At 49.5% G+C, this 23,509-nt stretch overlaps 2 protein-coding genes and 1 non-coding gene across 3 annotated transcripts; 1 reads left to right on the forward strand and 2 right to left on the reverse strand.

The window, feature by feature from the left end:
* The first annotated feature begins 679 nt into the window (after positions 1-679).
* LOC118602556 lies at positions 680-798 on the forward strand. The gene has a single exon (XR_004950729.1). It is a non-coding gene; the product is annotated as a 5S ribosomal RNA (ribosomal RNA).
* Positions 799-4,479: 3,681 nt separating this feature from the next.
* Positions 4,480-12,327, reverse strand: PRSS45P. The gene is made up of 6 exons (XM_016141248.2): positions 12,201-12,327; positions 10,105-10,131; positions 6,830-6,977; positions 6,082-6,356; positions 5,101-5,264; positions 4,480-4,816 (listed from the first exon to the last, which is right to left on the reverse strand). Exons 1-6 carry the CDS (start codon positions 12,325-12,327, stop codon positions 4,583-4,585), a joined length of 975 nt encoding a protein of 324 aa, XP_015996734.2. The 3' UTR covers positions 4,480-4,582.
* Positions 12,328-14,508: 2,181 nt separating this feature from the next.
* On the reverse strand, positions 14,509-17,389 carry LOC107509056 (serine protease 44). The gene is made up of 4 exons (XM_016141249.2): positions 17,298-17,389; positions 16,385-16,650; positions 15,489-15,652; positions 14,509-14,938 (listed from the first exon to the last, which is right to left on the reverse strand). The coding sequence occupies exons 2-4, from the start codon at positions 16,611-16,613 to the stop codon at positions 14,702-14,704; spliced, it is 630 nt and encodes a 209-aa protein (XP_015996735.2). The 5' UTR covers positions 16,614-16,650; positions 17,298-17,389; the 3' UTR covers positions 14,509-14,701.
* Between the last annotated feature and the right edge of the window lie 6,120 nt (positions 17,390-23,509).

Raw genomic sequence — 23,509 nt, forward strand, 5'->3', positions numbered from 1 at the left:
AAGTACTTGAAGCAAAATCGACTGACGATGCGTGAGAAACTGAAGAACTCGCTAGTAGTGGGAGAGTCTTTGACTCTGTCTTTGAGGAATGGAATATCCATAAAAACCGACCGCACGCTAGACTGCTAAGGAAACCACAATAACTTCCCTAAAAGCTGAACTGCTTTGGGCCACATTTTTTACCATGATGCAATGAAACAAGGATTTAATAACAAGAGTAAGCGAAATAAACCGAATTGTTTGAAAATTTTAAACTTGTAACTTGTTTTGAAAAAATAAAAACATTCTTAAACTTCAGAAAATACTAATAGAGCAATGAATTTTTAAAATTTATTGGGTGTGTTCAAGACAAATCCGTAGCCTTAAAGGCACTTATTATTGAATAACAAAAAGTGAGAATAAATTAATTAAGTGCTAAAATCAGGAGACTGTAAAAGGCACCAAATAAACCCAAGGAAAATCTGTAGGAAGCATATACAAAATATAAATATATACCCTAATCAATTAGGACAGCGGAATTAGGGATGAACTCTATAATCCAGATCTTTGAAAAAAACAATATTAAATAGGATGAAAGGCATATTTTATATTGATAGGATATACCCACCAAGATGGTATAGCAGGCATGCACCTTGCACTTTTAACAACACAGCTTTGAAACATAAAGCAAGAATTATCTGTCTATGGCCATGCCACCCTGAACAAGCCAGATCCCATTGGATCTCGGAAGCTAAGCAGGGTTGGGCCTGGTTAGTACTTGGATGGGAGACCACTTAGGAAGACCAGGTGCTGTAGGTGTAAACAATAAAATAAATAAATAAATAAGGGACTATAAACTGATAAGCTCCTTGCAATCTGTGAGGGTTGCCTCACCTAAAAAATAAATAAAATTTAAAAAAAAAAACAGAGATTTATCAGAAGTGCAAGAAAAAATAGACCAAGTCTTCATTTCTGTGGTAAATCTTTCAGAAATCAATGGATTGTATAAACATGAAATGTTTGAGGTATTGAAAGGATTTGAGTAATACAATCAACAAGCCTGATCCAGTTTATAGCTGGAACACTGTTTCAAAACACACCGTTTTCAAACGCACATAAAACATTCACTGAAACTAACCAACTACCAAGCACAAATAAAACCTCAATAAATTCCAAAATGCAGAAACAACTAAGTCCAAATCATGATATAACTTTTAATAAAGAAAAAAGAGACGCCTCTACCCCTCCCCCAGATTATCCACCAGGAAATTAAATAACACCCTTCTACATAAATAAGAAATGCAGTGTGAAATTTAAAATATAGAAATGAATGACAATGAGGTCAATACATATCGAATGCTATGAAATGTGACCAAAGTGAGACTCAGAGGAAATTTTATGGAATCAAGCGAAAATCAAAGAAGTCTATGATAGTGAACCACGTATACTCAAGAAGTTAGGAAAAGAACAAAACGAATCCCCTAAGGGTAGAAAGTTGAAATTACTAAAGCTAAAATGAACTTTAATGGAATAAAATAAAAAGGAGCAGAACTGATATCTAAAGCTAGTTTGTACGTTCGGGAGTTCCCGAGTAAGAGAAACCTTCAAACAGCCTTAAAATTTCTGTCTCCTCTCTTCAGTAGGGCAGCTTCATCCCGAGTTGGGGCCCTGGATGAAAAATGGTGTCCAACGGCCCACCTCCTGCTGCTCCCTCATCCGCCTTCGCAGAGAGAGTGTGCAGGTGTCTTCTTGAACCAGGCCTTTGGTGACAGGGACAACCCCAGAGGTCAGACGGCTGGGGCGCTGGACCATGCTAACTACTAGGCATGCCTACAAGTCACCCCCCCTGGGAGCTGGGTGCGTGACTGACAGCTTCCTCCTGGAGAACACCAGCAGCGTGGTGGAGGGCGTGGGCTGACCGGGACCTGGGGTCACGAGGAAAGGGTGAGCACCATAAAGCTCAGCAGATGGCTTTTCGTAAACACCTAAGAAAGAGACGAAAATTTGCAGATTCTAATCTTTAATAATGAAGAAGAGAGAATGAGTACACATATGAATAATATTAGAAATAAGAAAGGGGCCATAGATTCAAATTTTACGCATCAGTTTGAAATTTAAAAATCTAAGCTAAAAAAAAATATGTATATATATAAAATAAACTTTTTTTAAATAAATAAAAATCTAAACTAAATTAAGTGATTTTCTATCCTAAAATTAACACACAAGGGAGTAGGACACCCAAGTAGGCCAGTAACTGTGTCATTGAATTAGATAAGACACTTTTGCAAGATGGCCAGGAATCAAGATCACTAGCTTTTTGTTTTTATTCATCAATAGCTTTAAAATACCTCACAGGTAGGATAAGAAGAAAACATGATGGGAAAAGATATTATCCACAACGGACATACTCAAAGTTTGTAAAATACTTAGAAATAAACTCAGTATTTTTCCAGACATCCATGAATACAAGCGCTGAATGAAGACATGGGTCATAACCCCGGGCAGGAACTCTGCATCGTAAAAATAAGAGTTATCCCCAGATTAGCCTGCGTATTTCATTTCAATTCAATACGAATAGTATTTTTAGTGTAAATTACAAACTGATACTAAAGTTGATATGGAAGATGAACGTAGAAGATCAGGCAATTAAAAAAAAGGAAGCGCGCTTTTGCTACCATTTAACAAAGCATAACATAAAGCTGATTGAAACAGTACAGCATCAACCCCGGGACAGACAAACGGATTAGGGAAATAGCAGAGGATTCGAAAACACACTCATGAATATATTGGGTTTTGTTATTATCAAGGGGGATATTCAAATCAGCGGTTGAAAAGATGGACTGACTATACAAGAACGTGTCAACGAAGTTGGTTCTCCAGTTGGAAATAGTTAATCTCCACCTCACACCACACATAAACAGAAGTTGTTAATGGATTACAGTTACACATAAAAATTAATTTATCAAAATATTAACAAGAAATATAGAAAGAGAGCTTTTATAATTTGGAGATGGAGAAAGCCATCTTAAACAAAGCATAGAACCCATAAAGCAAAGATTGGCTGTTTTGACTCCATGATAATTTTTAAAGTCTCTATGGGAAAATTACCATATTTCTAATCCACATATTTCTAAAAGACAAGTGGTTCACCAGGGAAAATATTTGTAAAATAACTGACAAATGCTTAATATTCAGAAAAGATAAAGGCCTTCCATATGAAAATATAAGCAACTCGAATTTTTTAAAAAAGGCAAAGTATATAAACAGGATTTAAAGAGAAAAGGTACACCTGTTTCCCAATAAACACATGAAAAAAACGTTTTTCCAATTAAAAAATGCAAATTAAAACAGCAACGATGTAACTTTCTACCACCGGATGGGCGCAAGTTTTAAAAATGTATAATGTCCACTTTTAGCAAAAGGGAACATGTCCCTTCTAGTGTACTGCAGGTGTGGGTGTAAACCAGTTCGGATTCAGGAGTGAATTTGATCGTATTCATCCAAAATGGTTAAACTCGTGTTTCCTTTGACCCCCCCCCCCTCCGCTCACTCCTGGGGAGGCGGCCGAGGACACGCTGCGGGGTGTCCCCTCCACCGCCACCGCTGTGCCTGCCGGTGTGTGTTCGCGTGTTCATAGCGGCTCTGCCACAGCGCCGACGGGCCAGAAACAGCCTGAAAGTCGATGCTGGGTAAATCACGTCACACGGAACACGTGCCGTGATGTAAAATGATGCATCGCTCTAGGTACCGACATAGAAAGGTTTTCAAGGCATGCAATTTTTTAAAACGTAGGTTACTACTCATACATACATACGATCCCATTTATTTAAAAATCTTGAAGACGTTTTATTTAAGGATGCCAACGATGATGATTCCTGGGGACAGGAACGGCACCGGTAACGGGAGCTGGGTGAGAGGTGGGGACCTTTATGTGTATTTCTGAACTTTTTTTCATTGATCACAACGTATTCAGATATCCCTTACAATTTTTTTTAAAAAAACACTTGAAAAAGTATAGAGGTAAACATGGAATACTTGTGTAATCAGTATTTTTAAATGCTATTTAAAAAAATGAAAGCCGATTGGGGAGCACCGTGTGTGGGCCTTCTCCCGTCGGCCCACGGAGTGTCTCGACGGCTCCCTACAGTTCTCCCACTTTACAGATGAGGAAACTGGGGCCCCGAGCCCAGGTCCTTTCCCCGTGCCCCAGCACTGGTGATACAGCAAAAACCACCAGCCCCGCTCTGGGGCACCCCCTGGCAGAATTAACTCTAGGAGACGCCGTCCTCCCACCCACCCCAACCCCGACCCGGGGCCACCCAGAAAAGAGAACAGAGCCAGCTCACATTTGCACAGATTTAATACCTGCTATTCTGGTCCCCAAATCCAGAGCCCTCTCCAGGCCACACGTCCCCTCTCCTGGACACCCAAGGCCGAGTCGTCTACCAGGTCCCTCCCCACCAGGAAGCCAGAGCAGGAGCCAGTCCCCCAGGAGCCGCTCTGTCCCCACCTTGACTCTGGTTGAATATGGACACATGACCTGGGTCTGCCCTTGATCGGGCCCGTTCAGCAGAGGCAAAGCAGAGAGAAGGGAGAGGGGAGATCAGGGGACCATCCGGGGCTGCAGCAGCCAGGACAGGAGTAGGAGCCACGTGGCGCGGTGGAGGCCTGGGAGAGCCCCACTGCTCATCTCCTTCTTGATCCATTTGCTGTATTTGGTGACACGGGTGTACACACCTGGATTCTGCACTTTGGCACAGGCCTTTTCCCAGGACAATATCCCAGCCAGAATCCATCCATCCTCGACTTCACAAGCCAGTGGACCCCCAGAATCGCCCTAGGCAAAGAGAGAGGAGTGACGGAGGCTCTGGGCCCAGTCGGGACCCAGAACGCCCACCCTCTGAGTTCCACTTGGAAGGGTCTTTCATTCTTTGAGGACGGCTGGGACCCCATCCCAGAACATCAGGCAAAATCAGACTCAGGGGGAAAAAGACGGGAGCAGAGCAAGGCCTGGCAGTGGTGACAAGGGGGAAGGCCAAGCAAACCCCTCCCCAGGGAACCGTCCCCCAACCCAGGAGTGCCCAACAGGAGGGGGGCTGCAAGAGCCTCCCCGAAACCCACATAGCACAGGTTTTCTCCATAATTGGTGGCACAGATCATGTCCTCAAGGACGAGAGGGACGATGTGGAGGATGCTGGACTTCTTGCGGTAAATCTGGTCACACTTCTTGTTGTCCATAATGAACACCTCAGCCTCCTGCAGCTCTGGCATCAGCGTGGAGTTGGCTGTGGAGGAGCCCAGTGTGGAGAACTGACCCCTCACCCCACTCGGCCCTAGCTTCTCCCCAAGTCTCGTGGCCTTCATCCTGAGAGTCAGCGAAGCCACGCCCCTCTGCGCCTCCATGCCCTTTGCACGTGGCCCTTCCCCCTGCTCTGTGGACCATGTCTGGCAAGCCCCTCAGTCCCTACGGCTGTGCTTCGGGACCCCTTTCTCTGAGAAGCTTCTCCTTCTGAAACAAGCAGACCACAATCCAAGCTGCAACACAAACACTAACAAATCGAGACCCCAACCACCCAGAGCTGCTTTCCAGCCTCTGAGCACTACGCTGGCTGTGCCCTCAGCCACCAGGGCAGCAGTCAGCCTCCCACAGGCAGCTCAGGCAGACCCTGCTCCCACAGCTCCTCCCAGATCCTCCTGGCTGATCCCGGGGTCACCTGAAAAGTCTCCTCCCCTCCCCCCTGTCAGCCTGCGCCCCGCCCGCTCAGGCAGAGCTCCCCGCAGGCAGGGCAGGTGTTCCCCATGACAAGGGTCCGGCAAGTGGAAGAAGTCTGTCGAGTGAACGAATTTATGAATTCCTGACTCTGAGCTTCCGTGATGCAAACGGTCACGCCCAGCCCAGCTACGGCCAGGCTGGGGTGAGGTGCCCACGGCCAGCACAGCGGTGTGAACCAGACGTGAGTGGTCCTAGCACACTAAGCACCAAGGGGCAGAGGTAACAGCCACCAGCTTCCAGAGAAGCACCATGAAAGAACGGGACTGCATCCCGCCCCCACCACGCCCCCACCCGGGCGCCGCCCCCCACCTCCATCCCATCCTGCTCACCTGAGAAGCGCTGCTTGACCTGGCCCCAGCCGGTCACCCAGCACTGCGTCCCCACCTTCAGGTGGTAGGTGGGCTCCGGGAGGCAGATGGGCTGCACGTACTTGCTGAAGACGGCGGGGTCGTGAAGCTGGAGCAGGGCGATATCGCTCGTGGTGAAGGTCCGGCCCCAGAACTTGGGGTGCATGATGATGTCCTTCACGCCGATCGAGACCATCTTCATGGGGTCCACGGGCTTCAGCTTGGAGGTGCCGAGAATCACCGAGTACTCTTTGGTGCTATGGGAGACACGGAGCCCGCCTGGTAGATGGCCGGGTCCCCAGACGCGCTACGCCCCTCCCGGCCAGCAGCCGTCCTGCCTGATTTGCTCTGCTGGCTCGACCTGCTAACCCAGCCGGGGGCCCTCAGGGTCGGAGCTAGGACTGTCCCCTCACTCATCATTCGAGTTGATTCGAGGCGGCCCGGTCTCTGTATTGTATACATGGGCATGTAGGTGTTGGTCTACATATAGTTCTCATGCGTGTGAGGGGTGGGCACTCTGTACTACGGCTGCCTACTGCTTGGGGGTCCTGCCCCAGCTCAGTCCCTGGGCCCTGTGAGGGCTCCTGAGCATGACTCCCCTGCTCTAGACATTCTTCCCACACCCCCTACCTCCCCCACTCCTGCTTGGCTTCACGAGGGACACAGGGAGGCTAGGCTGGGCCCGTTGCAGCCCCGGGGCTCCAGGCCCTGACACATGGGCCACACTCACCCTTGGATGCAGTGGGCAGCGGTCACCACCCAGCTGAGGTCAATGAGGGCCCCTCCACACACATGCTCATTCTCCAGTCGGAGGCTCACCTCCCAGGGCCAATGGCGGGTCACATCCACATCCTCCGACCACCAGGGTTTCCCACAAGCTTCAGGGACAAGTGTGCCAGGGAGAGACAGTGGCCGCATAGAGGAGGATAAGAATGACTGAGACCAAGATGTCCCTGGGGCAACCTGCACAGGGCTATGAACTCGGGGACTTGCTCCCATTTCAAAGAGGGGCTGACCGAGGGGCAACACGGACAGTGACCTGCCCAAAGGCACTGAGCTAGGCCGGAAATGACAATGAAAGAGATTTTTTAAAAATCAGTAGAGACATCACAGGAGGAGACAGAGACACTGAGACGCACAGGGAGCGGGGAGCAGTCAGCACAGAACCTCACTTTCTTGTGTCCGGGTAAGGCCCTAGGACATGCTCCTGAAGGCTGTAATGCCGACGGCACCTCTTAGAGGCCCACACTGCTCAGAGTCAAGACAAGCTGCAGACTTGTGTGTCGGAAGCCTTACACGGGCCGCTGGAGAAAGAGCCCAGCCTGGAGCCCGCCGAGGCCGCCTGCTCACTCCTAGTGTGCACGCTCCGACAACCTTAGCTCTTAGTTCCAACGCTCAAGTTGCACGACTGTATGGATGAACATAGATGCAGACAGTATAAATAAAGGATCAGCCAAAAGTGTTGTGCCGTGATGACGTGGAGATTGTCAAAGGAGTGCAAAGGTGGTCCCACACGGAGGAAGCCTCAGTGCGTTCTCTACATAAACATTTCTTTTTCTCTACAGAGAGAAAGATCATGTGCTTTTCTCAATACACAAAGGAAAAGGCATTTGAAAACTTCAACACATATTTATGACCAAAAAAAAGAAAAGAAAAAAAAACAACCTCTTACTTAGCAAACTAGGAATGAAAAGGAAATCCTTAACTTTATAAAAGTTATATGCCACAAACCTACAGCAAACATCACATAACATTGAGGAAGAGGCAAAAAGAATCTGTACTGTCAGAAGCGAGGAATGGGTACATCACGGGAGGAGGGCCTAGGAAGCAGCGGAGAGGGCAGGCTGGGTGCTGGCGTGGCTCTACCTCCAGGGTGTACTTACCTGCGTGGTGACTGCACAGGTGTGTTCGCTGTGTGATCATTTCTTGAGCTGAACTCACATTTTGTGCTCTTCGTGTGTGTGTGTGTGTGTGTGTGTGTGTATACTTCAATAATTTACTTTTAAAATCAAGAATACTTCTCTATGCCAGCACTACCAACTAGAAAATATATTCAAAATCAGACATATTTTCAATTGCAAGAAATTAGAAAGTACAAAGGAATTAACTTATCAACACTACCCAAGAGTTATGTGGCAATACCTTTAAAATTCTCATTAAGAACACTGAAAATGACTGGCATAAATGAAGAGACATCCCTTGCTATTAAATAGAACTAAATATTTCAGACGTAATTTTCCCAAATTAATCTATAAAGTCACTTTCCAAGATAGACTTTTTAAAAGAAATTTAATCAGCTTACTCTAAAATTAAAACAGAAAAACAATGATCCATGAATAGATCAGTCTTTGAAAACGTACCGCGAAGAAGGGACACTTGTCCTAGCAGATATTAGGACACATGTCAAAGCCCTAAGAACAAAAACAGTGTGATACTGACAAGGACAGACAAATGGACCACAGGAAAAGAATAGCGAACTTGAGAGGCTGCCCCACGGAACACAGGAACTTAATGTAAAGGCAGGAGCCTCCATAATGGGTGGGCAAAGGATAGCTCGTCGAGCAGAGACAGGGAAGTGCTGGGAAAACCGGCTCGCTGTAGAAGGAAAAAGAAAAACGAAGCTGGATTCCCTCCCCACAGCGCCACGGCACCGTAATCACAAAAGGGAAAACCGTGGAGTTGGCAGCAGACCACGTAACGCGGCGTGGGAAAGGACTCCCAAGACCAGACTCAGAACACACACCATGAAGCGTTAACCTGAGGGCTGTAATTACGTCAAAATCGAGGATTCCCGACCCCAGGAACAAGGCTAACAGACAGACAAGAAGAAACCGAAGAGGCCAACAACACATTAAGACATGCTCAAACCCACCGGTAATGAGAAAAATGCCAATTAAATCAGGAGGTCATTTTTTTTTTTTTTTTTTACCTATTAGATTAGCAAAAAAATGTAAAAGCTGGATGGCATCAAAGGTTGGCAGGTCTGAGCAATATATACACCTTCACTAACTGCGGGTAGGAATCAGAGAACTGACCAAATTGGAACATGGACAGTAGTTAAAAGGAAAGTTAGCATTGATGTAAATTTTTGAAGTTCGTAAGTGTACTGTGACTATCTCAGAGAATCTTCACAGAAAATACACACCCAAGTATTTAGAGATAAAGGCCATGCTGTGTGTTACCCTCAACTGATTCTGAGAAAATGATGTATGTGTATATTTGCCGTAATCACAAAGACATTGTCCTTGCACTATCATATTTTCGCAGTGTTTTATAAGTTTAAAACTTTTTCAAAATAAACTGGTTTAAAAAAAAATAGGGCTGAATGAAAAGAAGAAAAAACAGAAAGAGATCTAGTGCATATACTATTTGTGTAAGTTAAAAAGATATAGACCCAAAACCGCAACACGTATTTTTACAAGAACACACCAACAGAGAGATATGCACTGAACATACAAACAAGGGTGGAAGGAGGGAAAAAAAAAGGGAACAGGAGGGGGGCATGAACATAAGCGGGAATAACTAAATCTATTGATCGAACAATCCATAACAAATCGGGGTGTGCCCATGACAACAGAGGCCCATAACAAGCAGGATCAACCCATCCTCCACCCTTGAGGTCTAAGAAAAAGACAAGAAGACCCAGCAGAGCCAGGCTCTGCAGGCACTGCCACAGGGCCCCAGAGGCTCTGTTTGCAACATAACAGTTTAGAGCCCCAAAGGTTTCTGCGTAGAAAAGGGTCTGCATCAGCTTCCAGGACAGGGCCCCTGCTCGAATGCAGCCTGCGCTGATTCAGAGAGGCTCTGCATTCCCGCAGACGGCCCAGACGCTCCTTCCTCTGCACCGTTAGGTCTGTATGTCCTGGTGGCCACAGGCTGGACTTTAAAAAAGCAAGCCCTTGACACTAAATTCCTGTTTCCTACGGATCCAGAAACCCTGCCCTTTTCAGAACGCACCCTCCCAGGAGCCGAGGCTTTCCTGCAGCAGGGGTTTACCCCACCTACCTGGTTTGGCGTTGTGTTCTTTGTAACCTGGAGGAGAAGAGGGGGACAGAGATGAAGCGAGAGGTCATGACAGGATGACAATGAAGAGATGCATGTTCATCAAGTAGTTCATTCATCCCTTCACCAAATATTTTCTAATATGCCACTCCGTTCCCGGCCTACACCCCAGAGCTGGTGAGGACAGAGGTGTATTTGCCCTTGAGGAACATGCTGTCCACCCGGGCAGACAGAGGTAAACCCACAATCACCTGAGATCAATGTGGGGACGAAGCCACAGGTGTCAGGTGAGCCTAGAAGAAGTGGTGGACAGAGAGGCCTCTAGGAAGAGAGGGGATTGAGCCAGGTCTTAAAGATGAGAAGGTGAAACAGAAATGAGATGTGACAACGACATTCCTTGCAAAAGAAGCATCATGGTGTATGCCCGAGGCAATGGAAGATTAAGGGCAAGACCCATGAAGGCAAGAAATGATGCTTGGGGAGCAGAGTCAGGGGTCGGTCGTGAGAGGCCTTAGAAGCCAGGCCATGAAGCCGACGTGAGCCCTTCTGGGAGGAAGGAGGCCAGTGGAGGTGTGGCATGGTCAGACTCACACTGCGAAGGCAGCATGGGGACTAGACAGGAAGGTGGCAAGACTGAAGTCAGTGAGGCTCTGCAGAAACCAGGCGGGAAATGGGGTCTGAACGAGGGAGCAGCAGTGAGGACACACGTGGCGAGCTGGAGGTGGGGAAGATGGCCGAGTCTAGGATGACCCCTCTAACTCCCGCCCCGCGCCACCAACCTCCCATTTCTGATTTTAGAGACGCGTGGCTGCTGTCCACTGAGTCAGAGAAGGGAGTAAGAGAACCAGTTTGTAGGAAGACAAAGGGCCTCAGCTTCGGCCTCCAGGCAGTTGAGCTGTTTCTAGGTCATTCAGGTGGAGGGGTCAAGCAGGTGGATGTGTGTCCGGACAGGTGGTTTTGGCGAGGCAGCGTCTCAGAAATGGCAGCTCACTGCCCCAGGGCAAGTGCGTTCCCCCAGGGAGCAGCAAAGAGGGGACCCAGACAGCACCTCAGGGAACACCAATCCGTCATGGATGAACAGAGCACGGGTGGCCGGGAGGGACACAGAAGAGCAAGGGAGTTACCCTGAGGGAGAGGAGAATCCGGAGAGAAGTCTGCAGACTACAGAAGATGGAAAAGGAGGGAGCGGGAGGAGGGTTGGGACAGTAAGGCAGAGCCGTGCCAGGAATCGGCTAAGGACGAAGGGAGGCCTGGAGGGCGGCATGAAAACTCTTACTCTGAGAAGCCCAGCGGTGAGGGCAGAGAGGCAGGGAAGAAATACAGCAAACAGAAAGGGAGAGGCTGTAGGTCTGTGAGGGGGCAGCGGAAGAAGCCCACACGGGGAGGGCTGCAGACCAGCGCCGGAAGCGGGCTGGCCTGGAACAGGGGACTTGTCTGTGACTCCTAAAGAAATGAGTGAGGATGGTGGTGAGTAGCCAGGTTTGGGGGGGGGGGGGGCCCTGAGGCTGGCAGGAGTCAAGGGAGATGGCAGCTCGGGGCCTGTGTCCACTGAGTGAACGAAGCAGCTTCTAGTGAGGTGCACTGGGTTGGAATAGAGGGTCTGGGGAGAAGGTGCATTTTGGGATATTCTTAAAGTAGGCGGGACCACCAATTTTCTCTGGAGTGGAAGCATGCCCAAGCGGGGGGTCTCCAGTGGTGCCCAGGTAGGGGATAGCGCGCCAGAGGCTTGAGGATGCTGTCAAGAGGGTTGGGGGTCTTAGCCACGAGGTCCACACTGACAGGGGAAGGAAATGGCTAGGAGAAAAGCCAGGAGTCCCCAGGAGGCTGTGGGGCAGGTGGGGCACGAGGCAGGAGGCCAGAGAGGGCAGGGATTCGGTACCCCTGGAGTGGCCCTGGTGAGATCCTGGGAGGAGCTAGTAGAGGCCGGGTGGCTGCGGGGGTGGGGGGGATAGGTCACAAGGTCCCAGATGGCCAGAACAAAGAGCCGCGCCCCGGGGTCAGCCCCCTTCCCTGCCCTGAATGTTGCAGGTTGCAGGGTGAGGCGCAGGGGAGCTGGGGATGAAGGCGGAGGAACAGCCCCTGTGAAGGCGCCGCCTCACCCAGGTTGTGCAGCGGCGGCGGCAGCAGCAGCAGCAGCAGCAGCAGCAGCATCAAGAAGCTGCGGCTCAGACCCCAGGGCCTCGAGGCTCCAGGGCCACCGCCGAGGGCGGACGGCGAGGCGGCCATGAGGACCTGAGGACCGCGAGGTGCCACCCGGCGGCCACCGAGACACGAAGGCGCGGGGATGCGTGAGGGTGCCGTGCACGTGACCCGACGGAGTTGCGGGCACGTGACGCCCCTCCCGCGCACGGCTGCGTGCGCGGCACGTGATGGCGACCCCGGAGCCCCGAGCGCGCCCGCCGCCCAGTGCCTGTTCCTGGAAGATGACCTCGGAGCCCTGATCTGATTACTTCCACGAGGCCAGCCCCATGAAAGCACCCCCAAGGGCCCTAAATTGGTGACAGTGCCCCCAGAACCCGACCTGTGAAAGTATACCCGAATTCCTGGACCAGAGATGGCACCTTGCCGCCCAGTCTCTGACAGTAACACCCTTGCTCTCCTGAGCTTGGCGTAGTGGAGAGTTGCGCGATTTGTATTGGTCTGAGAATCTGGAAAGCTGCAGAGAGCAGATAGAAGAACCGTAAGGATAGGGAACAAGGGAAGCTGCCTTAGAGAAGGCAGCATTTGGGCTGAACCTAAGATTTGATTGAACGAGGAGTCTGGGGAGTGAGGAGAGGAAAAGGCAGTCCTCCTCTTCCGCAGCCCACCAACCGGATGGTGCAACTGAGAGAGAGAGAGGATGCCACGTGCCAGGCCCCGGCTCTCACAGGGCATCTTTGCAGGATGCTGTCTTTGGATCTGCTCGTGTGGCAGAGAGTGGGAGACGACCACCAGGACTCCTGCTTCTCTTGTCTAGTGCGGGGGTCCAGCTCTGGGAACCACATTCCGCAGCCTGGCATCAAAGGGGGTTTGCACGAGTTCCCACCAATAGGAGGCGAGTACAGGTGATGTGTGCCAAGGCAGGCACGAGGAGGTGCCTTCTGCACTCCTGTTCTGCAGAGCGGTGGTTCTCCAAACGTGGTGCCCGGAGCAGCAACAGCATCACCTGGCAATGTGGTAGAGATATACGGTCTCAAGTCCCGCCCCAGACCTACAGGACTGGACACGCTGGGAGTGGAACTGGTGATCTGTGTTTTAACAAGCCCTCCAGGTAGAGCATGCACCGCAGGACCGAGTGGAGCCATAAGGAGAAAAGCTACCTGCTAACCAAGAGCACCTATGTGGGATGTTATAGGTTTGTTGTAAACTCTGTCTCTCAAGCCCCGCCTTTCCTGGGCAACACATGGGACTGACACAGGCTGCCCTCTGAAGGTCACGGATATCCGGAAGCTAAAACCTTGACCCCTGGGGAGGGCAGAGGAGGGAGTCAATGAGCAGCTACACAGAGAGATGCTGGGACACTCAGCCCTGGAACGAGGATACAGAACTAGATCCTAATCCAGTGAGTCTCTCTTGCTCTCCTGGGGTGGGGACAGGGGAAACAGGGCCAGTTCTTGGTAACAAGGGGGCGGGGGGACAGAAAGTAAAAGCAGCGGAAGAGGAGGGATATTTCTCATGCCCCAACTTCACTCTTGCTCCTAGTTCTGGTTTTTCTTGAACCTCTATTCTGAGCTGCAGAGGCTGTTAAATTAGGTGACAAAGCTCCCAGCGGACATGCTGATGACTATAAGGGCAGCACGGGGAATATGGCCCCAGGTGCTGGCTAAAACCATCCCTAGGACTCACATATGAGCAGGTTGGACTCACTCTTCCTCTAGGGCTTAATAAGAACTGCATATAGTCCCTAAGAAATGGGAAACTATCTACAGAGTTTGCTACATGCGAGCCCACAAGGTCCAGAAGAGCAGAGCTTCAGAACACACTCTCCAAACATTTATTCAGTTGACATCAGAAACCTCTGCACTCTTTAATGCCTCAACATAACTTGGGGTGAGCCTGGAGGTGGCCACCAGGGTGCTGAGGAAGGGGTCTCCAAAATTGGGTTGGCCCAGGAAGGCTTGCGTGGCAGAGGCGGGCCACGCACTGGGGGCGCAGAGGAACTTCTCCCGCCCCAGACAGCAGGGACCAGGTGAGACCGCATTCACTCTCTCTGGACCATCGCCAAGCTGCCTGGTTTGACAAAGTGTCGGGAGAGAGCCCGACGCCACCCCGGGCTCAGGCTCTTCGCCACTGACGATGTCTCTTCTTCGGCAGAAGTCACAGACGTCCACGAAGCACCGTGCGCCACCGGCGGGTCCGCGGGCCCTCGAGTCAGGACGGTTTCACCCTCTCTCCCGGCACGCTGGGCACGGCCGAGGTGTCGGCGTGGCCGAGGCAGGTGGCCGGAGCACCAGGCTGGGACGCCTTCGGGACTCCGGCCTGGCTCGTGTCTTCTAGCGTGTGGCCTCCACAGGGTCAGCGAGCCCCCGCCGGAACGTGAGGGCGGGGCAGTGAGAAGGGGTGGGAGGTGGGAGGAGAGGCCCAGAACCAGGCGGGGAGAGGGCCGCGGTGGTCACGGTGGTCACGGAGCCGCCAGGACGCCCAGGGGCAGCCCCAGACACAGGGGCAGGAGGGGGAAGCCTGCCGAGTACTGAGAAGAAGCCTGACTCATGTGATCAAAGACCCAGTCCTTGTAGAAACTAACTTCTGTATAAACTCCAGGAAATCCTCTGCGACCACAGCCAATGCCCCAGCTCACAATCCCCACCTGGACCCAGGTCTTATTAAATTCACAGACCAGGGGCCCCCCAGAATCTCCCTGGAGAAAGAGAAAGAAACAAAGAGAGGAATGAAAGCAGATCAACCCCAGAATGGACGGGCTGCACTGCCAGGCGCGGGGGAGGTGGGCTCGCCGGGCTTCCCCCAGGCTCCCGCCAAGCCCTGCCGTCTGTGAATGAGATTTGAAAGTTGAAAATTCTTAAACAAAATTTGCATACATACTCAAAAAATTATGTTCAGAAAATATCGAATATAAACAAAGAAAATACATGTACCCTGAGATGATAATAATGAATAAAATCCTTACCCAAGTATATTGCCCATCACACAGAAGGGATTCAAAAATGTGAGTGACATCACTGGGAGTTCCTGCCTGACTCTCCCCCGTTCCCTGTCTCACCCCGGGCAGCAGCATCTCCTCTCTACTGAAGGACCAGGTCAGGCCAGCTGGCAGAACCTTGACAGCTCGTCCCTTGAATCCCCTTAATTTGAATAAAGAGCCAATGGAGGGACTGGCAGATGATGCAGATGCAAGAAGAACCTCTGAGGTGACAAGCAACATGCAGAGTGGCAAAGGCCCATGAACTGACCTGGCAGGAGTCCTTCCCTAGGGCGCTGTAACCACAGACGGTCCCTTTCTTGACCATGTTAGTCTCACTCTTCAACTTCTTCTTGAGTATCTCATTACACTTCTCATAGCGAATGATGCTTTGCTCGGCCTCCTGAAGCAGTTCTGGGGCTGCGTCTTTAGAATCTGCAAAGATAATTTTGGAGCAGGTGGGTCTGCTTAGTGGGCCTGGACAGAGGCCCCTGGCACCCACTCTGGGTCTCAAAGGTGTGTTCATACACAGACATCCTCTCCACAGTGGATACTGTCCCCACCTCACACTGGAGGAAATGAGGGCCAAAGCTGGCATGGGGAGAGGAGGAGGCAAGAATCAAAACCAGGACAGGAGAAGGAAGAACAGATCAGGACAGGGAGAGGCGAGGCCTTACCATACTGAGAAATCAAAACCAAGTATCTGTCACTCTGTGTATTATAATAGTGACAGGTGTACTGTACATCAGTAAGGCGTCTTTAGAGCAGGACCAGACTTTCAGACAGAAAGTGCCCCAAAGGTACTAAATCCAGCCTCCCTCCCATGCGCATAGGAAGCTTCACAATTTCACCTAGAGGCATGTTTGTTCCCTGGCCTCTTCTCACTCACAGAAATCTCCTTATCCACCAAGGCAAGTCATTCTAGTTTGGGACAGCTCGGATTAGCAGGCAGATCGACACCCCCCCCCAACTAAAATCCACCCTAGAAAGAACCCACCTTGCTTGTCGCCCAAGCCCCTAGGTCCTGACATGCTAATAGACATTTGCGACACCATTAAATTACTTCCTAGCCGCATCTCCTCCACCCTCCTTCCTTACTCGCTAGGAAACTGCATCCCTGTCTCCTTAGCAGCCTGAATCTGTTACGGTCTGGCTTCACCGTCTCACCTTTTTCATGTAGTTTTCCCCATCCAGTCACCCAGCACTCTGTACCAGCTTGCACCATGAAAGTCTTTTCTGGGAAGCACACGGGCTGGATGTATGGGGTGTAATTCACAGGGAACTCGAGCAGAGCCAAAGCAATGTCATTTTCGACTGTTCCGAAAGGCTTATAGTCTTGGTGGATCACGATATCTGTAATTGGGACCTTGAGGGACGTCCTGGAGGTCTGCCTCATGTATATGTCTCCTATCTTCGCCGTGTAGTCCAAGTGGCTGCAGAGAGATCTTCGAGGGTCTAGCCTCCCCTTCCGCGTCTTCCAGCTTCTTCCCAGCCTGCGCCCATCTCCAGTGCCAGCCATCGGCCGCTTCCCTCCCTCCAAACCACGTCCCTTCCCCCGGACCCCTGGCCACTCTATCCAGGGTTCTCAAAGTTTAGTCCCCAGATGAGCAGCATCAGTGGTATCACCTAGGAACTTGTGAGAAATGTAAATTCTCGGGTCTTACTCCTGAACTATTGGATCAGAAACTCTGGGGGTTAGGGACAGGCAACCTGTGTTTTAATGAGCTCCCCAGGTGTTCCCAGGCTTAGGAAAGTTTGAGACCATTGCTTTAGCTAAGTTACTACACTCATGCCCCTTAAGTAGTCTTCCTTCAAAGCCTTTGTTCGCACACTGTCTCTCAGCTGTCACCTCTCCCCCTTCCTGCCGCTTGATGAAGGTTAATCATCACAGGTGGCTGTGAACCCGATTTTGGATTTGTCTTTCCAGGCTACCAAGGGCCCTAACATCACTTACCTCTGACTACAACCTGTAGAGGAGGGACCGTGACCCTGCTTTTCCTGATGAGGAAGACAGAGCTCCGGGAGGGGGACTGGACCGGTTCCAGGCCAGGAGCCCAAGCCGGGAGTCGCGAACACTCACCCATATATGCAGTGGGCGGCGGTCAGCACCCAGCGGTTGCCGATGAGGGAGCCTCCGCACACGTGCTTGTCCTGGACCTGCAGGCTCACCTGCCAGGGCCACTTCTTCTGTGAAGCGGGCCTTCCACCCACGATCCTCAGGCTGCGATGGCCACACCCTGGAGCGGGCCAGTGAAGGGAGGGGGCTGAGAGCGGGCAGCTCTGTCACCGCCAGATCCCGAGTCTCAGAACCATGGGTGGGTGCCAGGCCATGGCGCCTCAGGGCCCCAGAGCCCGTCTGTTTTCCAGAACATTCCTCAGAGACTGGCCATGTCCACTCAGAGCTCAAGGGCGGGGTCGGGTCCACTCAGAACCCCCGCCCCAGTCACACCGTGTGCCCCTGAGACCCTCCCCGCCCAAGGCAGGGTCTCAGCCCCCTCCTACCTGGCCAGTGCTCCCGGGTCAGGCTTGGGATTTGTGCTGGTGCCTGTGAAGCTGCCAGAGTCTTGCGGAAAACAGAGTCAGGAGGGGTAGACGCCACCAAGTTGGGGGTTACCATAACCACACGGGATTCGGGGGCCCGAGAGGACCCCGGAACCCCTACAGGTGGCGACTTCCACAGGCTCGTCGCGGAGGCCCGGCGGCCGCCCCCCGAGGGTAGCGCCGACCCGCCCTGCGCCCTCTCCCCGCTCGCCTGAGCCTCACGGAGCCCAAGCTGGAGGAGCAGCAGCCAGACCACAAGGCTCAGCGAGCGGCCGCCACCCCGGGGGCCGCCCAGGGACGCCATGGGCACCGCCGGTGGCCTCAGCCTTGTCGGGGCGCCCCCTTGTGGCGGCTCCCGCCTTGCCCCGCTGTTGGGTGTGGGAGGAACAGGGGAGTCCCAGGAGGGAACTGAGGTCCTGTCCCCACTCTTAGGGTCATCTGAAGGTCAGAGCACGGGCGAGACCGGACTGCGGAGTCCTGACTCAGGTGAGTCTTGTTTCTTTCCAGCTCTGCGTGGACTCGTTAGTGGGGCGCTTCCCAGGCACTCAGCATCCCCTGGCCCAGGTGGCTGGCCAGAGAGTGGCAGCCACCCCACCAACGCCGGTTAGTTCACACAGATGCATCCACAACTCTACTATGCTTGGGTTAGGCCTGTCTCTGCGTTTCCCTCCCCTCCTTGTTTGCAATAAAGATTTAAACTCTTTAACATAAATTTTGCACTTAACGTCACTAACCACAACATTAGAATAATAAATAATGTTACCTTTAATATAAAAAACAACACACACATGAAAAGTGCCATTAGTGAAACGGAAATTCAAACCACGATGAAATATCACCGCACACCTAACAGACTGGCTGAAATTAAAAATAGCGACGACGCCAAATACAGAGATATTGTGGTAGGAATGTGAAACATTACAACCTCTCTGGAAAAACAGATTGGCAGTTTCTTAAAAATTAAAATATGCAATTTCCATACAACTCAGGGATTGCACTCCTGGGCATTCATCCCACAGTAGTAAACCTGTATGTTCACACACACGCGTACCTGTACAAACGTTCGTAGTAGCTATTCATAATACGGTGGTCCCCCCACCCGCCCCCCACTTATCCACGCTTTCACGTTCCGTGGTCAACTGCGGTCCAAAAATATTAACTGGAAAATTCCAGGGGGGGGGGGGAAATTCATTAAGTTTTAAATTTCCCTCCATTCTGAACAGCGTAATGAGATCTCGCCCCATCCTGCTCCGTCCGGCCAGGCGTGGGAATCATCCCTTCGTTTGCTGTATAACGGCACCCGCTCCTCAGCCACCTCACAGCTGTCTCAGCCGTCAGGTCGACTGTCACCGTGTTGGGCTGCTTGTGTTCAAGTCGCCCTTCTTTTACTTAATAACGGCCTCAAAGCGCAAGAGGAACGATGCCATAAAGAGAAGCCGTAAAGTGCTTTCTTTAAGTGAAAAAGCGAGTATGCTACAAGGAGAGATTTTGAGAGACAACAGTCACATAAATTTTGTTATAGCGTACTGCTATCATTGTCGTTTTATTAGTAGTTGTGACTGTTCACCTCTCACTGTGCCTAATTCATAAATTAAACTTTATCATAGGTATATCCGTATCGGGAAAAGCATAGTACAGTTGGCCCTTGAACAACACAGGGGTTAGAGACGTTGACCCCTTTTCCGTCGAAAATTCACATATAACTTGTGACTCCCCCAAAAACCTTAACTACTAGTAGCCTGCTGTTGACCTTACTGAAAATATAAACAATTAATTAACACATTTTGTATATGTTTTGTATATTATATACTGCGTTCTGACAGTAAACTAGAAGAGAGAAAATATTAAGGAAATCATAAGGAAGAGAAATATACTTATAGTATCGTACACGTTTATTGGGGAAAAAACACATTTAAGTGGACCTGTGCAGTTCAAACCCATGTTGTTCAAGGGTCAACTGTATACATAGGGTTTGGTACTGTGCGTGGTTTCAGGCATCCACTGGGGGTCTTGAAATGCATTTCCCAAGGATAAGGGGGCACAACTATAACCGACATCTGAAAGCAACCCTGTGGTAGACAGAATAATGGCCTTCCAAAAATGTCCACACTCTGATCCTTGAAACCCGTGACATATTACCTTACATAGCAAAAGAAATGTGATGAGATAAAAAAAAAAAAAAAAAAAAAAATCTTGAGGGAGGTTAATCTCCATCACACACATGAAAGTGGCCACGGTGCTTTGCGGTTCCTCCTGCCAGAGATGAAGTTAGGCCACGGTATGTGCAGCCTTGTCAATCGGGCCGTATGACCCGGCAAATCCCATGGAGCTGGAGTTTGCGGTGGTGAATAAAAATACTATAAGGTGTCTCTGCTATGTCCTATTTAGAGAGTCACGGTATAGACACCTACAACCTTGGAGCCAGACAATACAGCAAAGAAACTGTATATTATTTGAAAAGCAACTCCTGAACCCTAAAAGAACCTAAATGCCAGACCATGAAACGTTAAGTGACTAAGACAAGCACCTCCCATCGTAAGGTATCGGTTAGCCAGACTCACCAAGTCAGACCCAGTCGGACAAAGCCGTTCATCATTCGGCGGAAGTAATAATACCGTTGGGATCGGATCGCAGCAGGTCTGGAAGACACAAGCAATGGCTACACCCCCGTGTCACCAACTTGTATCAAACTGAAGTTTCTCCCTCAGTTCCCACCCATAGCTTTATAGGGAACGTCCTGTGACCAGCCGATGAAAGAGGGACGCATTCGGGGGTGGCCCTGAAAGATGGTGACGAGGGGAAATCCTGTGCCTAGAGCTTCAAACAACACACCTGCACATCAGTACACCTACTGTGAAAGGAGACGTTGCACGAGTGAGAATATCTATGAGACCCCGAGCAGCGGTGAATGGCTTGTCTGGTTGGTTGGGGCCTTAGAGAGACCGAAATTCAAAGATCTGGGGAAGAAGCGCACGGATGAATTTATGGGAGAGGGGACACGATGTGCAGCTTTTTCTATCCTGTGCCGACACCCCACAATGAGCACCCAGTGCAGGGGAGACACCCAACAACCAAGTGAATGAGACAACTCCTCCAGCAGAGGCCCCCGAACTCCTGTCCTTGTCAACTTCCATGCTCACGCATTGTGCCTCTGAACAGAGTAGCTGCGTTGGCAGCATCAAAGGCTTTTCATTCACCCAGTAAAACGACATGGGCTCCCTCTTACCAGAGCCGATGTAGTTACCACTGCTGCTGGATTCCCGTTCTGTCAGCCTCAGAGATCGATGCCAAGCCCTTGATATGCTACGTCCCTGAAGGAGACCAACCAGCTATTTGGTTGCAAGATGATGGCATCAACCTCCATCCACCCCGGAGGGCCAGCAATTCATCCTTACTGGGATCGATACGTATTCTAAATTTGTAAATAGCATTGCCTGCCTGTAATGCCTTTGCCAGCTCCACATCAGTGGACTCACGCAGAGTCTGATTTACCATCATGGGACCCTGTGTTTAGGCCCAGGGGCCTGCTTTTTGGTAAAGAAGGCACAACGGTAGGCACATGACTACAGGACCCATTAGACCTATCATAAACTTCATTAGACAGAAGCTAGAGACCTGATCAAATATTGGAACGGCCTCTCTCTTAGTTTTCTCTGCTCCATGACAAATAATCACAAACGTATCGGCTTAAAACAACACGTTTGTTATCTCACAGTTCTGTGGGCCAGGAGTCCAGGCACAGCTTCACCGGGTCTTCTGGAAGGCTGCGATCAAGGCGTCAGCCAGGGCTGGGTTCTCATTCATCTGGAGACTTGATTGGGGAAGGGTTTGCTTCCAAGCTCGGTCAGCTATTGCCTGAATTCATTTCCTGTGGCTGTAGGACTCATGGTAGCTTGCTTCTGCAAAGCCAGCAAGGTGAGCAAGACACAGAGAGTGAGTATGCTAGTGAGAAAGAGTCTTACACGCTGCAGCCTACTCTCGGGGGTGGCACACCACTCACAGAATTAATCGGTCCAGATTCACGTGTAAAATGTCTTTGATGGAGAAGTAGAAATTACTAATTTTGTCAAGTATTGACCTGTTAGTCCACTTTATTTAAAATTTTGTGTGTTGAAGTGGCAAAAAGCATTTCTGCTCTACGAAGTATGATGTTGACTTAAGCAAACAGTCCCACTGTTTTGAGCTGAGAGCTGAACTAGGAACTAGCCACTTTCATCATGGGACATCATTTTTACTTAAAAAGAATGACTAATAGTCAAACTATGGTTATTAGACTTGGCGTGCTTGATATTTTCTAAAAACTGAGCAAAGTTAGAATCTGCAACTTTAAAGAAAAACAACTGACAGGATTTGTCACCAATGAAATTTGATAATATTTGAGCTTCGAAGTGAAATTTTGAATTTTGGAAAATTTATATTTGTTCCATAAGCTCAATGGCTTTCCAATAATTAAATACTTTTCCAATAACGGTAGCTGGGAATATAAGTGAATGTGATTGTTGAATATTGTGTAATGAAATGTATCCACATTTGGAAAATCTGCATAACTAAGTGAATCAACATTTTCCAATGATTTACAAAATTATGTATGGCTAAAAGATCCACTTAAAGTGAAAGACCAACAGATTTCAATGTAATGAATACAAAAGTTCCATATTCCACACTGCAGGAAACTACCACTTGTCAAGTTTGGGTGTATTGTAAAACAATTTTGAAAAATTCTCAATTACCTGAAAACATTATTAAAATACTCCTCACTTTTCCAACTGTATATCTGTGTGAAACTGAGTTTTCTTCATACACTTCATCCAAAACAATACGTTTTGGAAGAGAATGATAACCCAGCTGTCTTTTGTTAACGGGTGCCATTTAGGAAGTTTAGGGAACTGTAAAACAATACCATTCTTCAGACTACATTTTTCTTTTGTAAATAATAGGGGTTTTTTTTCATGGAAATATGTCACTTATCGTTACATACACGGGTTTTATTTTTAAATAAATAAAATATTTTAATAAATAATTAAAATATTTTTAATTTTAAATTAAAATTATTTTAATTTCTAATGAAGTAAATATCGATAGATCTAAAACACATACGCCAGCTATCGAGAAGTCTCAAAAAAATCTTTTTGAGAATGTAAGGTGATTCTGAGACCAGAGATTTTAAGAGCTCCCTCTCTTTTTTAGTCATTTACTACTTTATTGATTTTCACTCCTGTCTTTATTTCCTCTTCTTCATTTGGGGATAATTTTTTTTTTTCTAGCTTCTTAAAGTGAAAGTTTCTATCACAAACTTAAAATCTTCCTCCTCTTTTAAATAAGCAGTTACAGCCCTGTGCTTTCCCTAGCCTGGCCAGGGCGATCTGGTGCTCAAGGCCTCACATACCTAGAAGGGGGTGGGGAGGGGAGCAGAAATAGGCAGAAAATGGGGGTCGCAAATTGGACGCAATACCCTGACCCCTCTCTCCAGTCTCTCTCTGTCTCCTCCTTCCCGGATGTGATGGCTAGCAAACACAGCTGCAAAGCTTCCTGCAGAGGTGCCGATGGCTGTGAGAAGCAGGACTGGGAGAGCAGCAGGGCCCAGCTACTAAAACCACCCGTGGAACTCGCATCAGGCAGGCAAGGACCTACGGCTCCTTCCAGGGGGTTTTAAGCATCATAAACATCGTCCCGAGCTAAATGAGAGGTAGGTTCTCTTTAATGTCCCCACACTCTCAGACCAGTAGAGATGAAGAACACACAAGCCACTCT

Source organism: Rousettus aegyptiacus, unplaced genomic scaffold (genome assembly GCF_014176215.1).
Source record: "Rousettus aegyptiacus isolate mRouAeg1 unplaced genomic scaffold, mRouAeg1.p scaffold_m13_p_4, whole genome shotgun sequence".
Taxonomy (NCBI): domain Eukaryota; kingdom Metazoa; phylum Chordata; class Mammalia; order Chiroptera; family Pteropodidae; genus Rousettus; species Rousettus aegyptiacus.